This window comes from Lynx canadensis, chromosome A1 (assembly GCF_007474595.2).
Source record: "Lynx canadensis isolate LIC74 chromosome A1, mLynCan4.pri.v2, whole genome shotgun sequence".
In the NCBI taxonomy this organism is placed as follows: domain Eukaryota; kingdom Metazoa; phylum Chordata; class Mammalia; order Carnivora; family Felidae; genus Lynx; species Lynx canadensis.
Window position 1 is genome coordinate 83,148,456 of NC_044303.2, and position 26,636 is coordinate 83,175,091.

Consider the following 26,636-nt stretch of genomic DNA (forward strand, 5'->3'; position numbering starts at 1 on the left):
TTGGGTAAATAACTAGTAGTGCAATGCTGGATCATAGGTAGTTCTATTTTTAACTTTTTGAGGAAACCCCATACTTTTTTCCAGAGTGGATACACCAGTTTTCATTCCCACCAACAGTATAAGAGGGTTCCCCTTTCTCTGCATCTTCCCCAACACCTGTTGTTTCCTGTGTTGTTAATTTTATGCATTCTCACAGGTGTGTGGTGACATTTAATCATTGATTTGTATTTCCCTGATGATTAGTGAATTGGACATCTTTTCATGTGTCTGTTGGCCATCTGTATGTATTTGTAAAAATGTCTACTCATGTCTTCTGCTCATTTTTCACCTGGATTATTTGTTTATTTATTATTTATTTGTTTAATATGAGAGAGACAGAGAGGGAGGGAGGGAGGGAGGGAGAGAGAAAGAGCATGGGAGGGGGAAGGGAGAGAGAGAGAGAGAGAGAGAGAGAGAGAGAGAGAGGATCCCAAGCAGGCTCCATGATTACAGTTTAGAGCCCAATATGAGGCTTGATCTCATGAACCATAAGTAATGACCTGAGTGGAAATTAAGATTCAGATGCTTAACCAGCTGAGCCACCCAGGCAACCCTTAATGCTTCCCATTTTCAACCTGTAAATACTTGTTATTGACAAATAGCACTCAACAGTCTGTCAAGTATGCTCAAGATATGTTATATAATACAGTATACCTATTCACAGGAGGGGGCGTGATTAGGAAATAACTTATGGGAACTTATTGATATAATCACACAAGACAAGCACAAAGCGCCACCCATGCCTCTGAAAACATTGGACCATGCACCCTTTAAAAAAGTTTTTGTTCCTTCATCATTAGAAATCTTCCTCCAGCAGTCAAGCATTCCTGTGTACATGATATCAGTTTCTTTGTGCTCTGAATGCATCATCATTCAGCGACAAACCTGTCAAATGGATATCAACCCAGCAACCAATGTACATACTGTGGAATAATCTAACTGATGAAGATGTGTGTATTCTTAGGATCTGTGATCATTCCCTTTGTAGTGTCATAGATACCAAAGTAGGCAGCTTGGTAGATGACAATACCTTGAGCAGATACATTAAAGCCTTGGTACATACCCTCCATCCCATCAGATCTATAGATCTTAACCAGGCAGTCACCAAGGCCTCTGGATTCCCTTTCAGCTCCAATTTTTCCCACATCAATTTCTAGAGGGGAACAGACAATATCAAGAGGATACACAAAACACAAGGGTATGGCTCCAGTGACACCAACTGATGACAGATTCACTGCAAAGTAGCACCAAACTGGTTTTCTTGTCCACACTACCCAGGAAGATCTGCTTGTATTTATCTTTGAAGGCAAAGTTGAATGCCTGGGTGGGTAAGTATCTTATGACATTGATCAGGTTATCACAACAGAAGGACAAGAATCTCTGCTTCCTGGGGATATGAACCACACAATTTATAATATGCTGTATTGCTTATCATATAATTTCAATCATATATGAAATTTAAGAAACAAAGCAGATGAACATAGGGGGATGGAAGCAAGAATAAGATAAAAACAGAGAGGGAAACAAACTGTAAATGACTTTTAAATAAGGAGAACACACTGAGAGTTGCTGTTGGGGTGTTCAGCGGGGGGATGGACTAAATAGAAAATTGACATTAAGAAGCACACTTGTTGGGATGAGCACTGGGTGTTATACGGAATTGATGAATTACTAAATTATATTTCTGAAATCATTTTTACACTATATGTTAGCTACTTGGATTTAAATTAAAAAAATAAGAATAAGAAGCAAGAAAAATCTCAAATAAATAACTTCACCTTACATGTAAAGGAGCTAGGAAGGGAAGAATATATAAAAACATCGAACCAGCAGGAGGAAGGAAATAATAAAGAATAGAGCAGAAATAAAAGATATAGAAACAAGAAAAAATAGAACAGATAGCTCAGTGAAACCAGAAGCTCGTTCTTTGGAGTGATCAACAAGATAGCTAAACCTCTATCCAGACTCATAAAAGAGAGAGAGAGAGAGAAACAGAAAGACAGATACAGAGAGAGAGGATTCAAATGAACAAAATCACTAATAAAAAAGGAGAAATAGCAACCAACACCACAGAAAAATGAACAATTGTAACAGAATATTATGAACGAGTATATGCCAACAAATTAGACAAACTAGAAGAAATGTATAATTTCTATAATACTATAACCTACCAAAATTAGAAAATTTATATAGACTAATTACCAGCAAGGAGATTGCATCAGTAATCAAATAACTACCAACATCAACAAAAAAAATCCCAGACAAGATGACTTCACAGGTGATTTCTATAAAACATTTAAAGAAGGATTAGTGATATCTATAGTAATCAAAACATCCAAAAAATAGAAGAAGGAAAAATTTCAAATTCATTATTTGAGGCCAGTATCACCCTGATACCAAAACCGGATAAAGACACAACAAAAAGAGAGAACCACAGGTCAATATCAGTAATGAACATGGATGCAAAAATCCTAAAAAAATTATAGCAAACGGAATCAACAATACATTAATAAAATAATTCATCATGATCATTGGGACTTATTTTCAGGACACAAGTATGGATCATTATCCACAAATCAATGTGATACAGTACATCAATGAGAGAAAGAATAAAAACCATATGATTATTACAATAGATTCAGAAAAAATTTTTGACAAAGTGCAACATCCATTCAATGTAAAAACCCTTAAGAAAGTAGATTTGGAGGGAACATACCTCAACATAATAAAGGCCATACATGAAAAACTCACAGTAGATGTTTACTCAGTGGAGAAAAGCTGAGAGCTTTTCCTCTTCAGTCAGGCACAACACAGGGATGTCCACTCTCAGTGCTTTTATTCAACATAGTACTGGAAGTCCCATCCAGAGTAATTAGACAATAACAACAACAACAACAAAAATAAATCAAATTATAAGGAAGAAGTAAAATTTTCACTATTTGTAGATGGCATAATACTATATATAGAAAACAAAAAGAAAGAAACAAACCACAGGAACTTACAAATGAATTCAGTAAAGTTGCAGGATATAAGATCAATGTAAAGAAATTCATTGAAATTCTATACACAATTAGGTAATAAAAATATAAATTAAGAAAACAATTTCATTTACAATTGCACTCAAAACATGCTTAGGAATAAACCTAACCAAAGAAGTGAAATACTTGTACTCAGAAAACTATAAAACAATGATGAAGGAAATTGAAAAGGACACAAACACCAAAAAATGACACACATTCCATGTTCATGGATTGGAAGAACAAATATTGTTAAAATGTCTGTACTACCAAAACCAAATAGCACTCTACTCTGTGGCATTAAGTATTACCAAATTATTACACAGTCATTACCAACATTAATCCCCAAGTCTCTTCTGATATTCTCAAACTGAAATTCTGTGTCCATTAATCAATAACTTTCTATTTCCTTTTTCCCCCAGCCCCTGGCAAACGCCGTTCTATTTTCTGACTCTATAAATTGTACTGCTCTTCAGATAAGTAGAATTATATAGTATTGTGTGTGTGTGTATGTGTGTGTGTGCTGTAACGTGTGTCAGAATTTTCTTCCATTATAAGACTGAATAATATTCCTTCCCATGCATATACACAGTTTACTCATTAACTCATTCCATCTATGGACATTTGTGTTGTTTCCACTGCAGTTGTATATGCAGGTATCTATTTTATGGGATTTTTTATAAAAGATGTTATTTTATTTTGATGAGGTAAACATATACAGCATAAAATATAGCCATTTACACTAAATTTTGCTTGCATTATGTAAAAGAAGTATATGTGTTCTTTTTAACAGTTTATTTTATTTTTTAGTAATCTCTACATTCAACATGAGACTTGAGCTCACCACCCCAGAGTAAGCGTAACATCCTCCTCCAATTGGGTCAGTCAGGTGTCCCAGAGGTATATGAGTTTTTATAGAATAATTACAATAATTCACATGAATTTCTAGTTATGAAATGCAGTTTCTTATGTTATTTCTATTTGTGGTTAAGTATATTATAAAATATGAAATAAATAGATCCTAACTTTTCAAATAATGTGTGGTATCTATACATTTCCTTTATGTATTTTAGGTGAAATAAATTATAGAAACAGTCATTATAATCTTACTGATTATTTAGAGTGTGAATAATGTTTATAGTACTTAATGGAAAATAAAATAATTGTGTCAATTAAATAAAATGAGTGGTAGATATTTATATTTTCCCAAGATGTGATAATATTTATTTGTTTAATAAATTCCTATTTTTATTTTTGTAGTACACAACTAAAACTATTTGCCACAAATTGGAATGTATATAAACCTACACAAATAGGATTCCAAAGGATAATTTCTAACAAAATTGACTATGGATACAAAGTGTAATGTAGTAATTTGTGTGGTGTACACAAAGTGTAGTAATTTAAAATGAGGAATCAACTTATCCTTCATTTAAAATATCTACAATGGAATTAAATAGAATAATGAAAACTGAGCATTGACTAGTGTGGCAATGTGAAAATTTAATGCTTTAATTTTTTTTTCATTTTTGCTATGGTTTGGCAACATTAGAGATTTTTTTGTCTCTTTTCTGTTTCCGTAGTATTTCTCTTACAATGGTGCTAAAACTGTTATACTGTTACTTTAAACCACAAATTCCTCTCTTTTCAATGCTGTTAAAGGCACAAATACATTGTCTACTTTTTCTCATAGAGTAATCATAGAATATTTAGGAGGCTGTCTATAATTTTCCCTTCTATATTTTTCTGATCCCTGTTGCCATTAGTGAGTATTAAAATTATGTCTTCTTCCCCAGGATACTGGGAAGATTAATCAATGTTTTCTGTAAAAAATAAAATAGGAGGGGCGCCTGGGTGGCGCAGTCGGTTAAGCGTCCGACTTCAGCCAGGTCACGATCTCGCGGTCCGTGAGTTCGAGCCCCGCGTCAGGCACTGGGCTGATGGCTCGGAGCCTGGAGCCTGTTTCCGATTCTGTGTCTCCCTCTCACTCTGCCCCTCCCCCGTTCATGCTCTGTCTCTCTCTGTCCCAAAAATAAATTTAAAAAAAACGTTGAAAAAAAAAATAAAATAGGAACCCCTAAGTCATTTATTTGACTATTGATAAATTAGTACAAAAATTTTAATCTGATTAAACTGTCCTTCACTTTATTGCTTCAGACTGTAAGAGAGATAACATAGTAAATTTTATATTTAAAACTGTATAGAGGGTTTCGTATAACTGAAGATTTTCTGGAGTTCAAAATTAAAAATAAAATACTAAATATTAATTTGTTAGTGTGACCTACTCACACAAAAATGATAATTCCCAACAGGCTGGATCTGCATCACCTTTGAGCAGCATTATCCTAAACATCTTTTCTTGTCTGGCAACATCAAACTTGTTCATATTAGTGTCCAGAATAAACTATTCAAGGGCATGGTCTATTGACATCTTTTGCTAAAAATACTTTTTTTTCTAATAATATGCTAGTGCCTCGTAAGTATTACTCTTGAGGTGCCAATGATGTTTAATTTTTAAGGATTTTAGAGATTTCAAGAACTTAAATATACTTTCGTCTTCCCTTTCAGAAAGCTGTGGTTCATTAAAATAAGAGATAATCATTTACAAGGAAAAGTAAAGTATACATAAATGGTCTTGGAAAGGAACGTGATTTAAAAATATATTAAAGTGTAGATCTATCTGGTTCTGGAATTACTTGTTTAAATTTTGCATGGTAAAATTCAGCTTTTTTCTTTTTTTGAACTTATTAGCTTCAGTTTGTTTCTATATATATTATATTTTATAGTTTATATGTTTGTTTCTATCTAAGTAATAAAATATATGATTACAAAAATACAAGCTACAGCAGATTGAATTTATTATGCCAATCACTTTGCAATTTGATTCTATACTGGCTGGCTTTTTATCAATTTGTAGTTTATTTTTTTCAATTTCCAGGAAATCTTTAGCTCTTGGGTTCCTTTTTACCACTCTTGTGACCTTGACTTTCCTGTGTAAATATAAGTATCACTTTCCACATTTGTGAGATTAATTCCCTTCACCCGTTTTCCCACCCCCGAACACTTTTCATTCTGAAAACTACCAATCTGTTCTCTGTATCTATGAGTATGATTTTGCTTTGTTTGTTTGTTTTTGATTCCACTTTATAAGAGAAATCACATGGTGTTGTCTTTCTATGACATTTTAATAAAAATAATGATCTGAGGTCTATTTATGTCATCTCAGATGGCAAGATTTTCATAATTTCTTATGTTTAAGTAGTATTCCATTGTGCTTGTGTGTGTGTCTCATATCTTGCTTATTATGAATAATTTGACACTAAGCATAGGGGTGTACATATATTTTTAGATTGGTGCTTTGTTTTCCTCAGATAAATACGCAGAAGTGGAAGAGCTGGATCATATGGTAGTTCTGAGACAGAACAGGGCAGGGAGAAGGGAATTAACTCCTGTAAAGCCACTGGTCTGAGGCAAGGGTTAAAAGTTTCCTTATACTTAGAGATAAATACCTTCTGGGAAAGATACCAAGTAAGAAATAACAGCTATCAAGCAGTAATTGTTGTCTGGGCAAAATTAGAAGTGACAGTTTAAAGACCACTTTCACAAGCATTTCTATTTTCCAGGAGCCATAAACAATGTTGACCATGAAGAAAGGCATCCTGTGATTGTCTTATGTCCACTAACAAGTAACAACTATGAGATAATGACTGTAGGACTGAAGAACACTTCCTCACTCATTGTCTCTAGCCCTTTGAAAAAGGTCCTTTAAAAGACTTACAAACTAACCCTTCCAAGAAGTGACATTCCTCTTTCTTTTCCACTCCCTTGTATTCAAGCTATCTCTAATAAACTCCACCCCTTTTATTTCTCTTCAAAGTTCACTTTTTTAAATTTTTATTTATTTTTGAGAGAGAGAGAGAGAGAGAGAGAGAGAGAGAGAGAGAGAGAATGAGCAGGGGAGGTGCACAGAGAGAGGCACAGAAGATCTGAAGTGAGTTCTGTGCCAACAACCAGAGAGTCTTAATGCAGGGATTGAATTCACAAACCACAAATCATGACCTGAGCTGAAGTCTCTCACATAACTGACTGAGTCACCCAGGTTTCCCCAGCATTCGTTTCTATGGCAGTGAGACTCAAGAACCTGGTTCTTGTAGGTTGTTGTGCTGGGTGTGGTTTTTGGAGAGATCACATGTCTGATTCTCCTACTCACCTTGTTACAGTGCTTTTACCCTTTGATGTAAAGTGACCTGTTAAGTTAGTTTTTACTGTTTTTTTCCAATGGAAAATTTTCCATATGATACTGTAGATATTGGTGTGTCCATGGAGGAGGTGAGTTCAGGGTCTTCCTATGCTGCCATCTTGGATGGCCTTCCTTATTGATATTGTTTGTATATATTTCTTGAATGTACTTACAATAAAAGAGCTTACTATAAAATAATTGATTCTTTTACTTTTTTATCCTTTTAAGTAGTTCGTTCATGAGTATTATTGTAATTTCCTCCAATTTATGATTAATTTATCACTCATCATGGAAAAATGGAATAATTGTGTGTATAATCATTAAAATTATATATATATATAATTTATTATATAATACAAATTAAGATACATAATTAATTAATTAATACATGCATGCACTATTTTTGTGCCAGTACCTACTGGTTTGATTACTACAGCTTCGTAATATAACTTGAAGTCTGGAATTGTGATGCCTCCAGGATTGGTTTTCTTTTACAAGATTGCTTCAGCTATTTGAGATCTTTATGGATCCTTACATATTTTAGAATTGTTCTAGTCCTGTAAAACTCTTGTTGGTATTTTGATAGGGATTGCATTAAATATGTAGATTGTTCTGGTCAGTATAGAAATTTTAACAATATTTGTTCTTCCAATCAATGAGTATGGAATATCTCCCAGTTCTTTGCATTATCTTGAATTTCTTTCATTGTATTTTATATTTTTTAATGTTTATGTCTGAGAGACAGAAGAGCAGGGGAGGGGCAGAGAGAGAGAGAGAGGGAGAGAGAGAATCTCAAGCAGGCTCCAAGCTCTTCAGCTCAGAGCTTGACAGAAGGCTTGAACCCAGAAACTGTCAAATCATGACCTGAGCTGAAATCAAGAGTCAGATGCTTAGGGCACCTGGATGACTCAGTTGTTTAAGTGTCTGACTACAGCTCAAGTCATGATCTCATGGTTCATGAGTTCAAGCCCCAAGTTGATCTCTGTCCTGACAGCTCAGAGCCTGGAGCCTGCTTCACATTCCATGTCTCCCTTTCTCTTTGTTCCTCCCCCACTCATGCTGTCTTTCTCTCTGTCTCCTAAAAATAAATATTAAAAAAAAAAGTCAGGGGCACCTGGGTGGCTCAGTCGGTTAAGTGGCCGACTTCGGCTCAGGTCATGATCTCGCGGTCTGTGAGTTCGAGCCCCACGTCAGGCTCTGTGCTGACAGCTCAGAGCCTGGAGCCTGTTTCAGATTCTGTGTCTCCCTCTCTCTGACCCTCCCCCATTCATGCTCTCTCTCTCTGTCTCAAAAATAAATAAAAGTTAAAAAAAAAGAGTCAGATGCTTAAGTGAGTGAGCCATCCAGCTGCCCCCATATTTTATAGTTTTCACTGTACAGGTCTTTCCCCACTTTGGTTAGTTTATTCCCAGGATTTTATTGTTTTTGGTGCAATTGAATCCTTAATTTCACTTCATTACTAGTATATAAGAATGCAACAGATTTCTTTTTTTTTTTTAATTTTTTTTTCAATGTTTATTTATTTTTGGGACAGAGAGAGACAGAGCATGAACGGGGGAGGGGCAGAGTGAGAGGGAGACACAGAATCGGAAACAGGCTCCAGGCTCCGAGCCATCAGCCCGGAGCCTGACGCGGGGCTCGAACTCACGGACCGCGAGATCGTGACCTGGCTGAAGTCGGACGCTTAACCGACTGCGCCACCCAGGCGCCCCAAGAATGCAACAGATTTCTGTACACTTATTTTTTATCCTGGGACTTCACTGAATTCACTTATCAGTTCTTGTAATTTGCTGGTGGAGTCTTTTGAGTTTTCTATATATAGTAATATGACATCTGCAAATAGAGAAAGGTTTTCTTCTTGCCTACCAGTTTGGATTCCTTTTATTTCTATATATTCTCTAATTGCTATTGCTAAGACTTCTAGTATTTTGTTGAATAAAATTGGCGATAGTGTACATTCTTTGTCTTATTCTTGACGTTAAGGAAAAAGTTCTCAACTTTTCACTATTGAAAATGAGGTTGATGTGAATTTTTCATCTAAAGCTTTTATTATTGAGGTATGCTCCCTCTAGTCCTACTTTTCAGAGGGTTTTCTTTAACACATAAATAAATGTAATTAGCCAAATGCTTTGTCTTCATCTAATGAAGTTAACATATGATTGTTTTCCTTTCTCTCATTGATTTGACTTATCACATTAACTTTTTTTATGAGTATTGAACCATATTTACATCCCAGGAATAAATGTCATTTGATCACAGTGTATAATTTTCAAAGTATTGTTGGGTTCAGTTTGCTAATATTTTGTTGAGGATTTTTGCATCTATTGTCATCAGGGTTACTGGACTCTGGTTATTTTATTTTTTAATGTCCTTATCTGGTTTTTGTCAGGTTGAATATGGCCTCATAGAATGAATATAGAAGTTTGCCTTCCTTTTTTATTTCTTGGAATAGTTTGAGAAGAATAAGTATGTGCTTTTCTTTAAATATTTGGTAGATTTCATCTATGAAGCTGTCTAGACCTGAACTTTTGTTTGTTGGGTGTTTTTTTTTTTTTAATTTTTTTTTCAACGTTTTTTATTTATTTTTGGGACAGAGAGAGACAGAGCATGAACGGGGGAGGGGCAGAGAGAGAGGGAGACACAGAATCGGAAACAGGCTCCAGGCTCTGAGCCATCAGCCCAGAGCCTGACGCGGGGCTCGAACTCACGGACCGTGAGATCGTGACCTGCTGAAGTCGGACGCTTAACCGACTGCGCCACCCAGGCGCCCCTGTTGGGTGTTTTTAATTACTGATTGAATTTCGTTAATGGTAATTGGTCTGTTTAAATTTTCTATTTCATCATGCATTAGTTTTTCTTAGGCGTTTGTTTACAGGAATTTATCCATTTCTTCTAAGTTGTCCAATTTGTTGGCATATAGGTTTTCATAACATTCTGTTACAATTGTTTGTATTTCTGTGGTGTTATTTCTCCACATTCATTAGTAATTTTATTTATCTCACCATTTTTTTAATGAATCTGGCTAAAGGTTTATCAATTTTGTTCTTGTTTTTAATGTTTACTGAGAAAGTGAGACAGAGAGAGAGAGAGAGAGAGAGAGAGAAAGCATGAGTGTGTGAGGGGCAAAGAGAGGGAGAGAGAGAATACCAAGCTGCTGACTCCACACTGTCAGCATATAACCAGACACAGGGCTCAAACTCATGAACTCTGAATCATGACCTGAGACAAAATCAAGGGTCAGAAACTTTACTGAATGAGCTCCTGGCACCCCTATCAATTTTGTTAATTTTTCAATAAACCAGCCCATGGTATCATTGATATCCTTTATGTTTTTAGTTGTATATACCTTATTTCTGCTCCAATCTTTATTATTTACTTACTTTTTCTGTGTTTGGGTTTTGTTTGTTCTCTTTTTTCTAGCTTCTTTAGGTGTAATGTTAAGATGTTTATTTGATGACAGAAAAACTATGCAGCCGAGAATCCTTTATCCAGCAACTCTGTCATTCAGAATAGAAGGAGAGATTAAGGTTTTACCAAACAAAAAAACTGAAGGAATTAATCCCCACTAATCCCGCCCTACAGGAGATCCTAAGGGGGATTCTGTAAGTGAAATGTTGCATGGACCACAAAGTGCCAGAGACATCACTACAAGCATGAAACCTACAGACATCACAATGAGTCTAAACCCAAATCTTTCAATAATAACACTGAATGTAAATGGACTAAATGCTCCAACCAAAATACATAGGGTATCAGAGTGAATAATAAAACAAGACCCATCTATTTGCTGTCTATAGGAGACTCAGTTTAGACCTGAGGAAACCTGCAGAATGAAAGTGAGGGGATGGAGAACTATCAATCATGCTCCTGGAAGTCGAAACAAACCTGGAGTAGCCATACTTATATTGGACAAACTAGACTTTAAATTAAAGGCTGAGGGGCGCCTGGGTGGCTCAGTTGTTTGAGCATCTGACTTCAGCTCAGGTCATGATCTGGTGATCTGTGAGTTCGAGCCCCGTGTCGGGCTCTGTGCTGACAGCTCAGAGCCTGAAGCCTCTTTCAGATTCTGTGTCTCCCTCTCTCCCTGACCCTCCCCTGTTCATGCTCTGTCTCTCTCTGTCTCAAAAATAAATAAACGTTAAAAAAGATTTTAAAAAAGGCTGTAACAGGGTGCCTGGGTGGCTCAGTTGGTTAAGGGTCCGACTTCAGCTCAGGTCATAAACTCACGGCTTGTGAGTTCATGCCCTGTGTTGGGCCCTGAGCTGACACCTCAGAGCCTGGAGCCTGTTTCATGCTCTATGTCTCCCTCTCTCTCTGCGCATTCCCCACTTATACTGTCTCTCTCTGTCCCTCAAAAATAAATAGACATTAAAAATATTTTAAAAATAAAATAAAAACATTAAAGGCTGTAACAAGAGAGATGAAGAAGGGCATTATATAATAATTACAGGGTCTATCCATCAGGAAAATTTAACAAATATAAATGTCTATGTGACAAATACAGGAGCCTCCAAATATATAAAATAATTAATCATAAACATAAGCAACCATATTGATAAGAATGTGGTAATTGCAGGGGACTTTAATACTCTACATACAACAACGGATAGATCATCTAGACAGAGGATCAAAGAAACAAAGGCCCTGAATGATACATTGGATCAGATGGACTTGACAAATATATTTAGAACTCTGCATCCCAAGGAACCAGAACATACTTTCATCTCGAGCGCACATGGAACATTCTCCAAGATAGATCACATTCTGGGTCACAAAACAGCCCTTCATAAGTATGAAAGAATTGAGATCATATCATGCACACTTTCAGACCACTATGCTATGAAACTTGAAATCAACCACAGGAAAAAGTCTGGAAAACCTCCAAAAACATGGAAGTTAAAGAACACCCTACTAATGAATGAATGGGTCAACCAGGCAATTAGAGAAGTAATTAAATATATTGAAACAAATGAAAATGGAAATACAACAGTCCAAACGCTTTGGGATGCAGGGAAGGCAGTCCTGAGAGGAAAATACATTGCAATCCAGGCCTATCTCAAGAAACAAGAAAAATCCCGAATACAAAATCTAACAGCACACCTAAAGGAAATAGAAGCAGAACAGCAAAGACACCCAAAACCCAGCAGAAGAAGACAAATAACAAAGATCAGAGCAGAAATAAACAATATAGAATTAAAAAAAAAAGTAGAGCGAATCAATGAAACCAAGAGTTGTTTATTTGAAAAAAATAACAAAATTTATAAACCTCTAGCCAGGCTTCTAAAAAAGAAAAGGGAGATCACCCAAATAGAAAAAAATCACAAATGAAAATGGAATTATTGCAACCAATTCCTCAGAAATACAAGCAATTATCAGGGAATACTATGGAAAATGATATGCCAACAAACTGGACAACCTGGAAGAAATGGACAAATTCCTAAGAACACACACACTTCCAAAACTCACACAGGAAGAAATAGAAAAAATTGAACAGACCCATAACCATCAAAGAAATTGAATCAGTTATCAAAAGTCTCCTAACAAATAAGAGTCCAGGACCAGATGGCTTCCCAGGGGAATTCTAAGACATTTAAAGCCGATATAATACCTACCCATCTCAAGCTCTTCCAAAAAATAGAAAGGGAAGGAAAACTTCCAGACTCATTCTTTGAAGCCAACATTACTTTGATTCCCAAATGGGACAGAGACCCAGCAAAAAAGAGAACTACAAGCCAATATCCCTGATGAATATGGATGCAAAATTTCTCAACAAGATACTAGTAAATTGAATTCAACAGCAAATAAAAACAACTATTCACCATGATCAAGTGGGATTCATTCATGTGCTGAAGAGCCGGTTCAATATTTGCAAATAAATCAGTGTGATACATCATATTGATAAAAGAAAAGATAAGAACCATATGATCCTCTCAATCTATGCAGAAAAAGCATTTTACAAAATTCAGCATCCTTTCTTTATAAAAACTCTCGAGAGAGTAAGGAAAGAAGGAGCATATTTAAACATTGTAAAAGCCATTAATGAAGGTCCACAGCTAATACCATCCTCAATGGGGAAAAACTGAGAGCTTTCTCCCTGAGATCAGGAACACGACAGGGATGTCCACTTTCACCATAACATAGTGTTGGAAGTTCTAGCGTCAGCAATCAGACAACAAAAGGAAATCAAAAGCATCAAAAATGGCAAAGATGAAGTCAAGCCTTTACTTTTTGCAGATGACATGATATTATACATGGAAAACCTGATAGATTCCACGAAAAGTCTGCTAGAACTGACACATGAATTCAGGAAAGTCACAGGATACAAAATTAATGTACAGAAATAAGTTGCATTCTTATACACTAACAATGAAGCAACAGAAAGACAAAGAAACTAATTCCATTCACAATTGCATCAAGAAGCATAAAATACCTAGGAATAAACTTAACCAAAGATGTAGAAATTTGTATACTGAAAACTATAGAAAGTGCATGAAGGAAATTGAAGAAGATATAAAGAAATGGAAAAATATTCCATGCTAATGGATTGGAAGAATAAATATTGTCAAAATGTCAATACTACCCAAAGCTATCTACACATTCAATGCAATCCCAATCAAAATTGCACCAGCATTCTTCTCAAAGCTAGAACAAACCATCCTAAAATTTGTGTGGAACCACAAAAGACCCCAAAGAGCCAAAGTAATATTGAAGAAGAAGACCAAAGCAGGAGTCATCACAATCCCAGACTTTAGCCTCTACTACAAAGCTGTCATCATCAAGACAGCATGGTATTGGCACAAAACGGACACATAGACCAATGGAATAGAATAGAAACCCCAGAATTAGACCCACAAATGGGTCTTCCCCATTTGGAATGGGTATTCCAAAGAATAGTCATTCTTTGTTCCTTCCTTCTTCCCTTTTATGATCTCAGTGTCATGAATTCAAGACCTGCATTGGGCTTTGCACTGAGGGTGAAGCCTGTTAAATACATACATACATACATACATACATACAGGAAAACAATGCCAAAAATAAAAACAAACATTGCAGTCAATTAGAAGCTGTTCTTTGGAAAGAATCTGCCCATACATTGCCTTACTTAATGACCTCTACTCTGACATGACACTACTACCTATTTACATACTCAGAAAATTTTCTTTTTTATCCACAATCAATAGTCTTTATGGCAGGATCCATGGTAAATAAAGTCTATTCTCGCTACTATGAAACACTCATAATTATTTTATTTTCATTAGATACATTGACATCCTAGATGTGTACTTAGCTGTTTTTCATATTTAATCCACTCTGCAAAGTTAACAAAATTAAGAATGGCAGAAGTGTAGATGTTATTTCAAAGACTAGCATGGTTAAGGACAGGGACACAGTATAGTCACAAGAATGATTAAATAGAATTGTGGCAAAAAATATTATGTAGATAAGCTTGTACATATAAGAAAAAAGGCAGGTGTGTGCATTTATTCAATAGTCTATACATCTATAATGTGTAATTTAGGGTGTACAATTGGTTTTCCATGAGGTACTGTGAAATATTATAGGAATAATTCCAATAATATATCTCCAGGTCCTTTGGGGGAAGCCAGTAGTAGATTTATATCATATATTTTTGGATTATATATTTTAAATATAAAGTTGCTAAAGATATTACTCAAGACTATCTCATTCTCTTCATTAAAAAATAAAATTTCTATGCTTCTATTACCTGCACCAGTTCTGCAAATGAGTGAGAAAAGAATTGGATCTTATAAATAATGGACAGTTTCCTGCAGGACAATTGCCAGAGGTGAATTCATTACAAGATATCCATATATGAAACTGTAACTTCCTGGGACTAGGGAAAAGAGACTTCCCCTGCTGGCAAGGCAAGATCAGTGGGATTTTGGTGTTCAAGGTATTTAGATTTTTTAATGTACTTGGATGTCTCAATTTCAATTTGTCTTTTTTTTTAACGTTTTATTTATTTTTGAGACACAGAGAGACAGAGCATAAACGGGGGAGGGCCAGAGAGAGAGGGAGACACAGAATCTGAAACAGGCTCCAGGCTCTGAGCTGTCAGCACAGAGCCTGACGCGGGGCTCGAACTCACAGACCGTGAGATCATGACCTGAGTCGAAGTCAGATGCTTAACCGACTGAGCCACCCAGGCGCCCCTCAATTTGTCTTTTCAATCAGTGTCCAATATTGCATAAGTCTTATTGAGGAAGTAAATTCAGCTTGTTTTATACTTTAGGTCATCTCTATAACAGGATATTTATTCTCTTTTGTTCACAAATCCTTGCCTCAAGAAAAAAATATTTTTGTTCCAGGATAGTCGTTAAAGTTCTTTGGTTGTCTGACCCTTTGATTAAAGGACTGAGTTTGTCATTTCCTTCTTACAATTGAATTTCTAAAATCAAAACAATATACTCCAGTTCACAAAGAGTGGGTTCTTTATTTCTACCATAATTTTTCCTATAGGAGTAAGAATTTCATCCCAAATCTTACTTTTGTCACAATTGATTTTCACCAATTACTAGTGATGATTCAATTTTTTTTTTGTCACAGTATACTCTGGAATAGTAGTGTCCAGTTTTTTACTGATAACTATTATATCATATTTCATCTAATCAGATTAGATGATCAATTTCAGATTCCTGTCTTTGAGGTTCTTCTTCCTAGGGACACCTTCTGGTAACAAATATTGTGAAACTGCAATATTCTGTAAACAAAATCCATTAATGGTTTACCCAGCGTAATTGATTTTACCATAATGATTTAGATGCTTATTTGTACTTTATAAGGGCTGGTAGAGTGAAGGCTATATTTGGGTGGTGTTGATAAGTCACCTGGAGGCTGCTGCAAATCTCAGGATGTATGTGATCTCCCACTGATGGTTTTGATTTCTAGCACCAATGTAGTATATTTCCTAGAAGCTCACCTGGAAGCTGATTTAAAACTTACATCTGCCTACACATCTGCTTTTCTCAAAGAGTAACTCCATTTATTTTCTTATATTTTCCACATCATGTGTATATCCCTGTCATTGGTAAATGCTAGTCATGAACCATACAAACAATGGGGTTCTGGGAGATACAGATTCGAGGTTTCTTTTGCCATGAAACTAAGATAGACTTAGGAAGAGAATGCCCACCTCACAATAGTTACTACAGCATATGAAAATGGTCACTTCTGTTATAAGTGGGACTTTTAGATTTTATGTTTTAATGAAAATGATTTAATAAAACGTTTTTATAATATACCCAATTATCTCCAGCGATAAGCAAACCAGATAAACCCTTAATTTTTTTCAAAAATTATAAAGCATTATTGTACATGTGCTATTTTAAAACCCCATAGCAGCACTCTCAACAATAGCCAAATTATGGAAAGAGCCTAAATGTCCATCAACTGATGAATGGATAAAGAAATTGTGGTTTATATACACAATGGAATACTACGTGGCAATGAGAAAAAATGAAATATGGCCTTTTGTAGCAACGTGGATGGAACTGGAGAGTGTGATGCTAAGTGAAATAAGCCATACAGAGAAAGACAGATACCATATGGTTTCACTCTTATGTGGATCCTGAGAAACTTAACAGGAACCCATGGGGGAGGGGAAGGAAAAAAAAAAAAAAAAAAAAAAAAAAGGACGTTAGAGTGGGAGAGAGCCAAAGCATAAGAGACTGTTAAAAACTGAGAACAAACTGAGGGTTGATGGGGGGTGGGAGGGAGGGGCGGGTGGGTGATGGGTATTGAGGAGGGCACCTTTTGGGATGAGCACTGGGTGTTGTATGGAAACCAATTTGTCAATAAACTTCATATAAAAAAAAAAAAAAAAAAAAAAAAAATAAAACCCCATGGAAACTGAAAAAAATAAAGCTGAATTTAACAGAAAAAGGATAATTTTATTCCAAAATTGTTTTTGCATTCTGCATTTCATTTAGTAGCAATAGTGTTGATACTTATGTTTTATTTTTTTTTTCTTAATGTTTTGGTAACTTTGAACAGTGAACTCAGCGGTGAAAGGAGAGATGGACTACTTTTTCATTATATGATTGTTGTAATGAATTGAGAGTGTGTTAAAGTCCCTCTAAAATGTTAATTTCTAATACTTTTGGATTTTAAGGGTATTGCATCTTTCTAAGTAGAATAAAAAAAACATTAAACCTTCAGTGATATTAAAGTTACATGGTTATAAAATGGGTATGATCAGAGGCACTGAAGTAGTATTATACACAGTGCCTGACTTATGGGGACATAAGAAAGTCTAAGGATTTAATATATATGTAAAGTACTTAAAACTGGCTGGCACATAGAAAATCATCAGTAAATACTAACATTAGCTTGAATTTTACAGAAGCTCACAATTAGAAAAATCCTTGTCTCACCTTAAAATCAAAACTACATCAAATTAATTTCATGTTGTGACCTAATCTCAATGAACATCACCATGTGACCTATTTCTCCCCAGTAACCGAATTTATCCAAATGTATCATTTCCAGGTCAAGTTCAATTTATGAAAAAGTATTATGTATTTCTTCTTCCTCTATACACAGAAAATAAAATGGGAATCATTTTGGAATTATGCTCAGGGAAATTTAGTGAAATATATGTAATTATGGGACACCTGGGTGACTCAGTTGGTTAATCATCTGACTTTAGCTCAGGTCATGATCTCACAGTTCTTGGGTTTGGCCCTGCATTGGGCTATCTTCTGTCAGCACAGAGCCTGCTTCAGATCCTCTGTCTCCCTCTCTCTCCCAGCCCTTCCCCCCCTCACAGTTTCTCTCCCTCTCTCACTAAATAAACACTTTTTAAAAGAGAGGGATATATGTAATTACATCATAAATGTACAAAAATCACAAGGGTAGGTGTATGTTTCTTGTTGAAAAAGACTCAGGAAATATGGTATTAAGGCATGGAGTCACACATATAATTTATTAAAAATACATGTTGAAGCTTTCAGAAAGGGGGGAAAAAAGAATCTACCATCTGAAGGGTAGTAGATCAAAAAAATGGTAAATGGAGCAATGCCTTTGAATTTCAGAAGGAAACTGGGTATTAACCTTGAATCAAATAAAAAATAAAGAGAAAATGAAGAGGTTTTTACACATACATGGACCAAAAATATTAACCTGCTATGAAGTTATATTAAGAAGCTCTGTGAGGGGCGCCTGGGTGGCGCAGTCGGTTAAGCGTCCGACTTCAGCCAGGTCACGATCTCGCGGTCCGGGAGTTCGAGCCCCGCGTCGGGCTCTGGGCTGATGGCTCAGAGCCTGGAGCCTGTTTCCGATTCTGTGTCTCCCTCTCTCTCTGCCCCTCTCCCGTTCATGCTCTCTCTCTGTCCCAAAAATAAATAAACGTTGAAAAAAAAATTAAAAAAAAAAAAAAAAGAAGCTCTGTGAAAATGTTTATTAACAAAATGAGATGAAGCCTGATGTATTATGAGTGGTGGTCCTGCTCGAGTTTGGTTAGTTGATAATCTCAATTGATAATATCTAAAGTTGGTAAACCAAGAAATAACAGCACTAGCATTAATTTAGACATGTGTCATAAATACAGTATAAATAGCTAAAAGAATTTTAAGTGGTTGGTTTTGAAAAGGAGAGGTTGGAACAAGATCATCATTGTTTCATTATAATAGGTTTAGAATTTGAAGTTTAAATTCTGTACATGAGTACCTCAATAAAAAAAACTATATTAAGTTTTAGTTCTATAAAAAAAATACATGTTGAAATTTATACAAATCTCTAATTTGTCTATTTGATATTTAACAGAAGGCAAAATACAATTATATATGACAGGTCAATTCATACTCTTAAAAATATTTATTCATAAAGTTCAAACTCAACTCCATATGGAAACTTTTAGTATTTCCTGTGTGTCTGGCACTATTCCAAGTGAATTGTTGTCATCAATGAACTTGATAAGGTTTTGTGAGCAAAACCCTAAGCATTCATTCCTTTATTATCCCATTTTATACATGAAGAATCAAAGGAAATAGAAGTTAATTAACATATCTGAGGTCACTAAAAATGGTGAAGTCAGGAAAAAAAGTCCACTTGCTTTGAATTCTAAAAGACAACTATTCTGTATCAACAACCATTAAATTCTGAACAGGGATTTCAACATGGCAATTTTTAAATTCTCGAGGTGGAGACATGTGGTGCTGATAAACAAATGATTATGCAAATAAATTATATTTGTTTTTAAGGGACCACACTTGTTTAATTGGGGTATTTGAAGGACAATGGAATAAATGTGTGTGTTACTCTGTACCTAAGGGAACAGAGAGGCAAACAAGTGAAATTTACCCTAAGGACAGTGCACATAGATTTTTAATTTCACACAAATCTCTGTTGTAGAGAGATTTTTTTGGGAGGCTATTTAACCTCCTTAGCTCGTTGGTAATGCATGGTCCTGGCAACAAGGGAAGATTAATCACTCTGGATAATTTTGTTCATTCACATAGACATCTTTCTGGTGATATTCAGAGGAAAAATTAATAAAAGGTAATCATTTCTATTAGTATTTCAGAAAAAATAGATTCACTTGATACCAAAAATTAATTGAATATTAGGTTTTATGATGACCAAACATTATACTGCTTAGGTGAGAAGTTACTTTATTCAACATCATCAGTCTTGCCTTTTCAACACAACTACAAGTAACATTAAAAAATAATATATTTACATATTTAATTCAGTATAAATATTCATGAAATTGAACAGTACTTTACTAGTTTTATGTATTTACCACATGTCTGATATCATACATTCTTAAGGAATATTCAATAACAAGAGAAGTAAAACTGGGCTAAGACAATGTTTAAATTAAATTTTATATAAATATATTTGATACTGCAAGACTAAGGGATACAATGGAATTAAGAAATTGTAAAATGAGGGTGTTACCAAAATGGATAGAGGGTCTAAATATATTTGTAAATTCTATCCAGGGTAATGAATTCAGAAGGAGAGAATGGAAGGATGGATCAATAGAACCACTGGAACTGATTTTATTCTTTTGGGGCTGTTTCACCACATCCAGGCCCCAAAGGTTCTCTTCACTCTCATCTTCCTGGTTTTCCTTGCAGCCCTTGTTGGAAATGTAATGATGATGATTCTTATTTGGTTTGATTCTCGCCTCCATACTCCTATGTATTTCCTTCTCAGTCAACTCTCCTTGATGGACCTTTTATATAGCTCTACTTTTGTCCCAAAGATAGCCATTGACTTTTTGTCTGGAAGAAACAGCATTTCCTATATTGGTTGTGGAATTCAGCTTTTCCTCTTCATGACTATTGTGGGAGCAGAGTGTCTTCTTCTGGCAGTAATGGCTTATGACCGTTATGTAGCTATATGCCGCCCCCTCCATTACTCAGTACTCATGTGCCCCATAGTCTGTGCATTCATGGTGACTGGCACATGGCTAAGTGCACTTCTCAATGCCTTAATCCATGTTATCTATACTCTGAGTCTCCCTTACTGTGCTTCCAGGGAAATCCATCATTTCTTTTGTGAGATCCCAGCACTCCTGAAACTCGTTTGTGCTGACACTTCTCTTTATGAAAATGGCCTTTTTGTCAGTGGTGTTCTCTTTCTCCTTTTGCCAATATCTGCCATCATGGCCTCTTATGGCCAGATTGTTTCCACTGTTTTGGGATTAAGAGCAAACTTGGGGACAAGAAAAGCTTTGGCAACCTGTTCTTCTCATATGATTGCGGTGTCTCTCTTCTATGGAACAGCCATCATCAAATATTTTCTCCCCAAAGCCTATCACACTGCTGAGCAGGACAAAGTGGTCTCTGTCTTCTACACTATCCTTACCCCCATGCTCAACCCCCTCATCTATAGTCTACAAAACAAAGAGGTGGCTGGAGCTCTCAGGAAAGTCCTGGGAAGATGATTACCTTAATAAATTGATAAATGTTGATAATAGTAGATGAAATGACAGATCTTGTTTGCAGAAGGATATTACTACAACAGAGACAGGCAATATACAGAAAGTAAATGCTACTTGTCTGTAGACACTTCATGGCCAATTTCACTCTATCCTTGGCACACTGCTAATGGAGCAGAGCACTGTTATGCCTCATATAATCTTTCAAATTCGTTAAGCAAAATGCTGTAAGTTAGAAATAAACCAGTCAGCAATCAATATAAAACATAGCTGTTTTTATTGTCTTTATTTTTGTATTAAACAAAAGGAAAACGTGGACCCCGTGTGACGCTGACCCCATACTAAGTTTTATACTAATTCTCCCTAAAAATATTAACATTGTGAAACCCTTTCTTATGCATGTGTACTATGATAAAATTTTTGTTTTGAAGCATAGGGAAAGAATAAGAGAGACAGTGTCAAATCAAGAAATAAAATTTTAATTATAGAGGACAAACAGGTGGTTACCAGAGGGCAGGAGGTGGGGGGATGGGTTAAATAGATGATGGAGATTAATCAGCGTACTTGGGGTGATGAGCACAGGGTGATGTATGGAAGTGTTGAATTACTATATTGTATACCTGAGACAAATATAACACTGCATGTAAACTGGCATTAAAATAAAAACTTAAAATAAAAAAAGAATCCTGTTTTGGATTTTTTCTTCATATTGCTTTTGCCCAAGTATTATTTCAGGTCTTCATATTTTCTTATATATTTAACTGGTTTATTATATTTAATTAATTAATGCATTATTTTTTATTTTTTTATTTTATTATTTTTTTTTCAACGTTTATTTATTTTTGGGACAGAGAGAGACAGAGCATGAACGGGGGAGGGGCAGAGAGAGAGGGAGACACAGAATCGGAAACAGGCTCCAGGCTCCGAGCCATCAGCCCAGAGCCTGACGCGGGGCTCGAACTCACGGACCGCGAGATCGTGACCTGGCTGAAGTCGGACGCTTAACCGACTGCGCCACCCAGGCGCCCCTATTTTTTATTTTTTAATTCAAGTATTACAAACAGTGTTATATTAGTTTCAGGTGTATCATTTTTTAAATATATGATTCCAGGCATGATTTTTAAAAATATTTATTTATTTATTTTTTGAGAAAGAGAGAGAGTGAGCAGGGGAGGGATAGTGAGAGAGGGGGACAGAGTTTCTGAAACAATCTCTGTGCTGACAGCAGAGAATCTGATATGAGGCTCAAACTCATGACCCGTGAGATCATGATCTGAGCAGAAGTCAGATGCTTAAACAACTGAGCCACCCAGGTGCCCCCAGGTGTATCATTTTTAACAATTTACTTAAAAACATCCCCTCATTATTTCTCTTATGCCTGAATCCTATTGCCATAAATTACATGTTTGAATTACTTAACTTTGTAACAAAGATTTTTCTTACCCCTTCATAATGTTTGAAAACCCATTTAACTACTGTTTAAAATTAGAAGTTGTCACATACAAATATAAATGTTAATAGAAAAATCCCTAGGTTTTGAAACAAGGGATCTATATTTGTCCATGGACCATCAGATGAAACTAACTACCCCTATGTTCTTCAGTCAGGAAATCAAGTGGCTTTCTATCATTGGCCACCCTTCTCATATGTACATTTTTATTCATGTGTTAGCAAACAGAGTTTTCTAGAGCTAAGTTTGGTATAAATTTTATAGAGAAATATTAACTATTTCCTTAGTAATAAATATATATAATTATATATATACAATTAATATATATGTTGAAAGCTAACATATATACAATATAAATGTTTTGATACCTACATATGGAAGGGTAAAGTTTTACATAAATTTACAATCCACTCACCATTGTGAATTCTTTCTTGCTTTGCTTATTTTGTCCAATTGGTTAATTTAAAAACATATTTTAATTATATTTTACCAATAGTGAAAAACTTTTAAAATACATTTTCTACATTTTAAAGTTGTTTTCTTTGTTCTTAATCTTCATAGTTGAGTGTTCATACTTTTTGACTGAGAAAATATTTTTTTCCAGCAATGAGCATATTAATTTTTTATCTGCCAAATGAGAATAGCATTTATTATTTCCTGCTGCCTTATTGTATTTCATGTGTCAAAATTCAGGAATACAGGAACAAAAGTATTAGATGACTAAACTAGTAAATCATAAGAGTATATTGTGCATATGAAAATAGTTTGTAAACTGGGAACCCTCAAACCAATGGTGGAATGAGACTCACATGTATATTGTTATAAGAAAGCTTATAGAGTGAGAATATTTATAATAATTGGTTATAATATTAGAGCTTCCTCAGTAATAGATTGGTTAAAAGTGGTTACTTCATGGGGTGCCTGGGTGGCTCAGTTGGTTAAGCACCAACTCTTAATTTCGGCTTTGGTCATGATCTCAGGGTTTGTCAGTTTGCCACCCATCTTGGGCTCTGCACTGACAGTGTGGAGTCTGCATAGGATTCTTTCTCCCTCTCTCTTTGCCCTTCCCCCATACTCTCTGTCTCTTAAAATAAATAAATAAACTTTTTTTAAGTGGTTGCCTCATGTCAACATGTGGGAAAAATTTGTTTCATCTATGGTTTTCAGAGGAATTTATAAAAAGTGGTCCATGTTATGTTTGTGGGGTTTTTTTTGCATAATAAATTAAATTTTGCTTGTATGGCTTAATTGGTTTTGTCTGCTCAGGTAATTTTCAAGTCTGGTATCTATTTGTGTTTGATTTTATAAAAGGGTCAGATTCAAATATGGGCATTATGCCACCAAAAATTAATTTTCAGGTTATTACAAAGAAATAGATTATCTCTAGATAAAATCTAGATTATCTCTAGATAAAATCTAGATTATCTCTAGATAAAATCTAGATTATCTCTAGATAAAATCTAGATTATCTCTAGATAAAATCTCTAGATAAAATCAATAAAATCTCTAGATAAAATCATTTGATTTTATAGAGCAAGATTCTTGCTCTATCCATAACTTAGATATAAAGAGAAAATATCAAATCCCAAGGAGATATTGCTGAAATTAAACTATCAGTTTATAATCACACTGTAAGGTGAATACAAGGAAAAATTTTATGCATTCATGCTTAATGGTGCAGACATTTAATTGTATTAAAATTATTGATGAATAATTATGCTTCAAGTCATATCATGTAGGACAACCAGAATATAATAAATCTTCAAAATGAGATTTATCTCTCTGCAAATCATTTTTTTTTAATTTTAAGGATTTTACTGATAAATTATTTGTGTTTTGTGATTCTTATTCTCTGAGTGCTGATAGGAATGCTTTTGTTCTTTATTTTTCATTTTGTTTGTTTTGTTTCAAATATTGATTTAAATTCCAGTTAGTTAACACACACTGTAATATTAATTTCAAGTGTTGAATTTAGTGATTCATCACTTACATACAGCACCCAGTGCTCATCACAAGTGTCTTCTTTAATACCCATCACACATTTAACCCATTGCCCACCAAACACTCAAGAAACACTCAGTTTGTTCTCTACAGTCAAGAGTCTGTTTTATGATTTGCCTCTCTCTTTTCTCCCCTATGTTTATCTGTTTTGTTTCTTAAAGTCCACATATGGGTGAAATCCTATGGTATTTGTGTTTTTCTGACTTATTCTGCTTAGCGTAATAGTATCTATCTCTATGCATGTTGTTGAAAATTGAAAGATTTCATTTTTTATGCCTGAGCAATATTTCACTGCATGTGCACGCATGTGTGTGCATAGGCAGAAGACATGAATAGACATTTTTCTAAAGAAGACATACAGATGCTTAAGAGACACATGGAAAAATTCTCAACATCACACATTATCAGCGAAACACAAATAAAAAGTACAATGAGATATGACCTTACATCAGTCAGTTGCTAAAATTAACAACACATGAAAAAACAGATGTTAGTGAAAATGCAGGGAATGGAGAATCCTCTTAAAGTGTTAGTCAGAATGCAAACTGGTGTAGTCACTCTGGAAAACAGTATGGAGGATCCACAAAAAGTTAAAAATAGAACTACCCTACATCCAGAAATTCCACTACACTGTATTTCCCAAAGGAAACAAAAATATTGATTTGAAGATGCACATGTACCCCAATGTTTATAGCAGCACTATCAACATAGCTAAATTATGTAAAGAGACCAAATGTTTATTTTCATCTTATAATATGCTATTTATCTAGGTACAGTTTGACTGAGTCCCACTTGTTTTTATATATTGTTTGAACTCTTTAGTCCTTATATATGTAACTATTACATTAAAAGTTACTATACTTTTACCCAAAGGATACAAAAATACTGGTTCAAAGGGATACATGCACCCTGATGTTTATGGCAGCTTTGTCAACAATAGCCAAATTTAGGAAATATTCCAAATACCCATCAACTGATAAATGGATAAAGAAGTTGTAGTTATTTAGTGATTAAAAAAAAATGAAATCTGGCCATTTTCAATGACACACGTGAAGCTAGAGACTATTATGCTATGCAAAGTAAATCAGAGAAAGACAAATACCATGATTTCACTCACATGTGGAATTTAAGAAACAGATGAACAGAAGGGAAAGGAAAAAAAACAAGAAAGAGAGACAAATCATAAAAGAAACTCTTAACTATATATAAGCAAATTATCTTCATCTATTCTTCAGTTGATGTACATAAGCAACTAATACCTAGGCAAGGCAAAAACAACACAGAAAAAAAGAACAAATGAATGAATGAATGAATGAATGAATTAAAATAAAACAGAAAGAAAGAAAAAAACCCACAAAACTATATGCCAATTTCCCTGATTAATATTGAGGTAAAATACCTCAAAAATTATTAACAAACACACATTAAAAAATTCGTTAAAAGTATTATTCACTAAAATCAAGTGGGACTTATTCCAGGGATGCCAGAATGGCTAAGTAATCACAAATAAATGTGATATACCACATCAATAAAACAAAGGATAAAAATCATATGATCAACAGATTCAGAAAAAGAATTTAACTAAACTCAACATATGTTCATGATTAAAACTCAACAGAGTTGGCTTAGTGGGAATAAACCTTAACATAGTAAAGGCCATATATCTGAGACCACAACTAACATTTTACTCAATAGACATAAACTGTGAGTTTTCCCAGTAAGGTTAGGAATTAAGACAAGGATGTCCATTCTTGCCACTTTCATTCAACAGTACTGGAAGCCCACCACAGAAATCAGATATGAAAAATAATTTAGACCATACACTGGTAAAGAAAATGTTAAACTGTTACTATTTGCAGATAACATAAAAACTTCAACAAATAACTGCTAGAAGTAATGAAATAGTTTAGTAAAGTTGCAATACCACACACAGTACACACTAATAATAAAGTAGTAGAAAAAGAAATTAGAAAACAATTT

At 34.8% G+C, this 26,636-nt stretch overlaps 1 protein-coding gene and 1 pseudogene across 1 annotated transcript; one reads left to right on the forward strand and one right to left on the reverse strand.

The window, feature by feature from the left end:
• Positions 1 to 727: 727 nt before the first annotated feature.
• On the reverse strand, positions 728 to 5,442 carry LOC115510200 (annotated as a pseudogene).
• Positions 5,443 to 20,284: 14,842 nt separating this feature from the next.
• On the forward strand, positions 20,285 to 21,211 carry LOC116738143 (olfactory receptor 2T27-like). The gene has a single exon (XM_032593654.1). The coding sequence runs from the start codon at positions 20,285 to 20,287 to the stop codon at positions 21,209 to 21,211; it is 927 nt and encodes a 308-aa protein (XP_032449545.1).
• The last annotated feature ends 5,425 nt before the right edge of the window (positions 21,212 to 26,636 follow it).

Bases quoted from the DNA above. Each gene is read 5' to 3' on its own strand.
- LOC116738143 (XM_032593654.1), top strand. From the start codon at position 20,285: ATGGAAGGATGGATCAATAGAACCACTGGAACTGATTTTATTCTTTTG.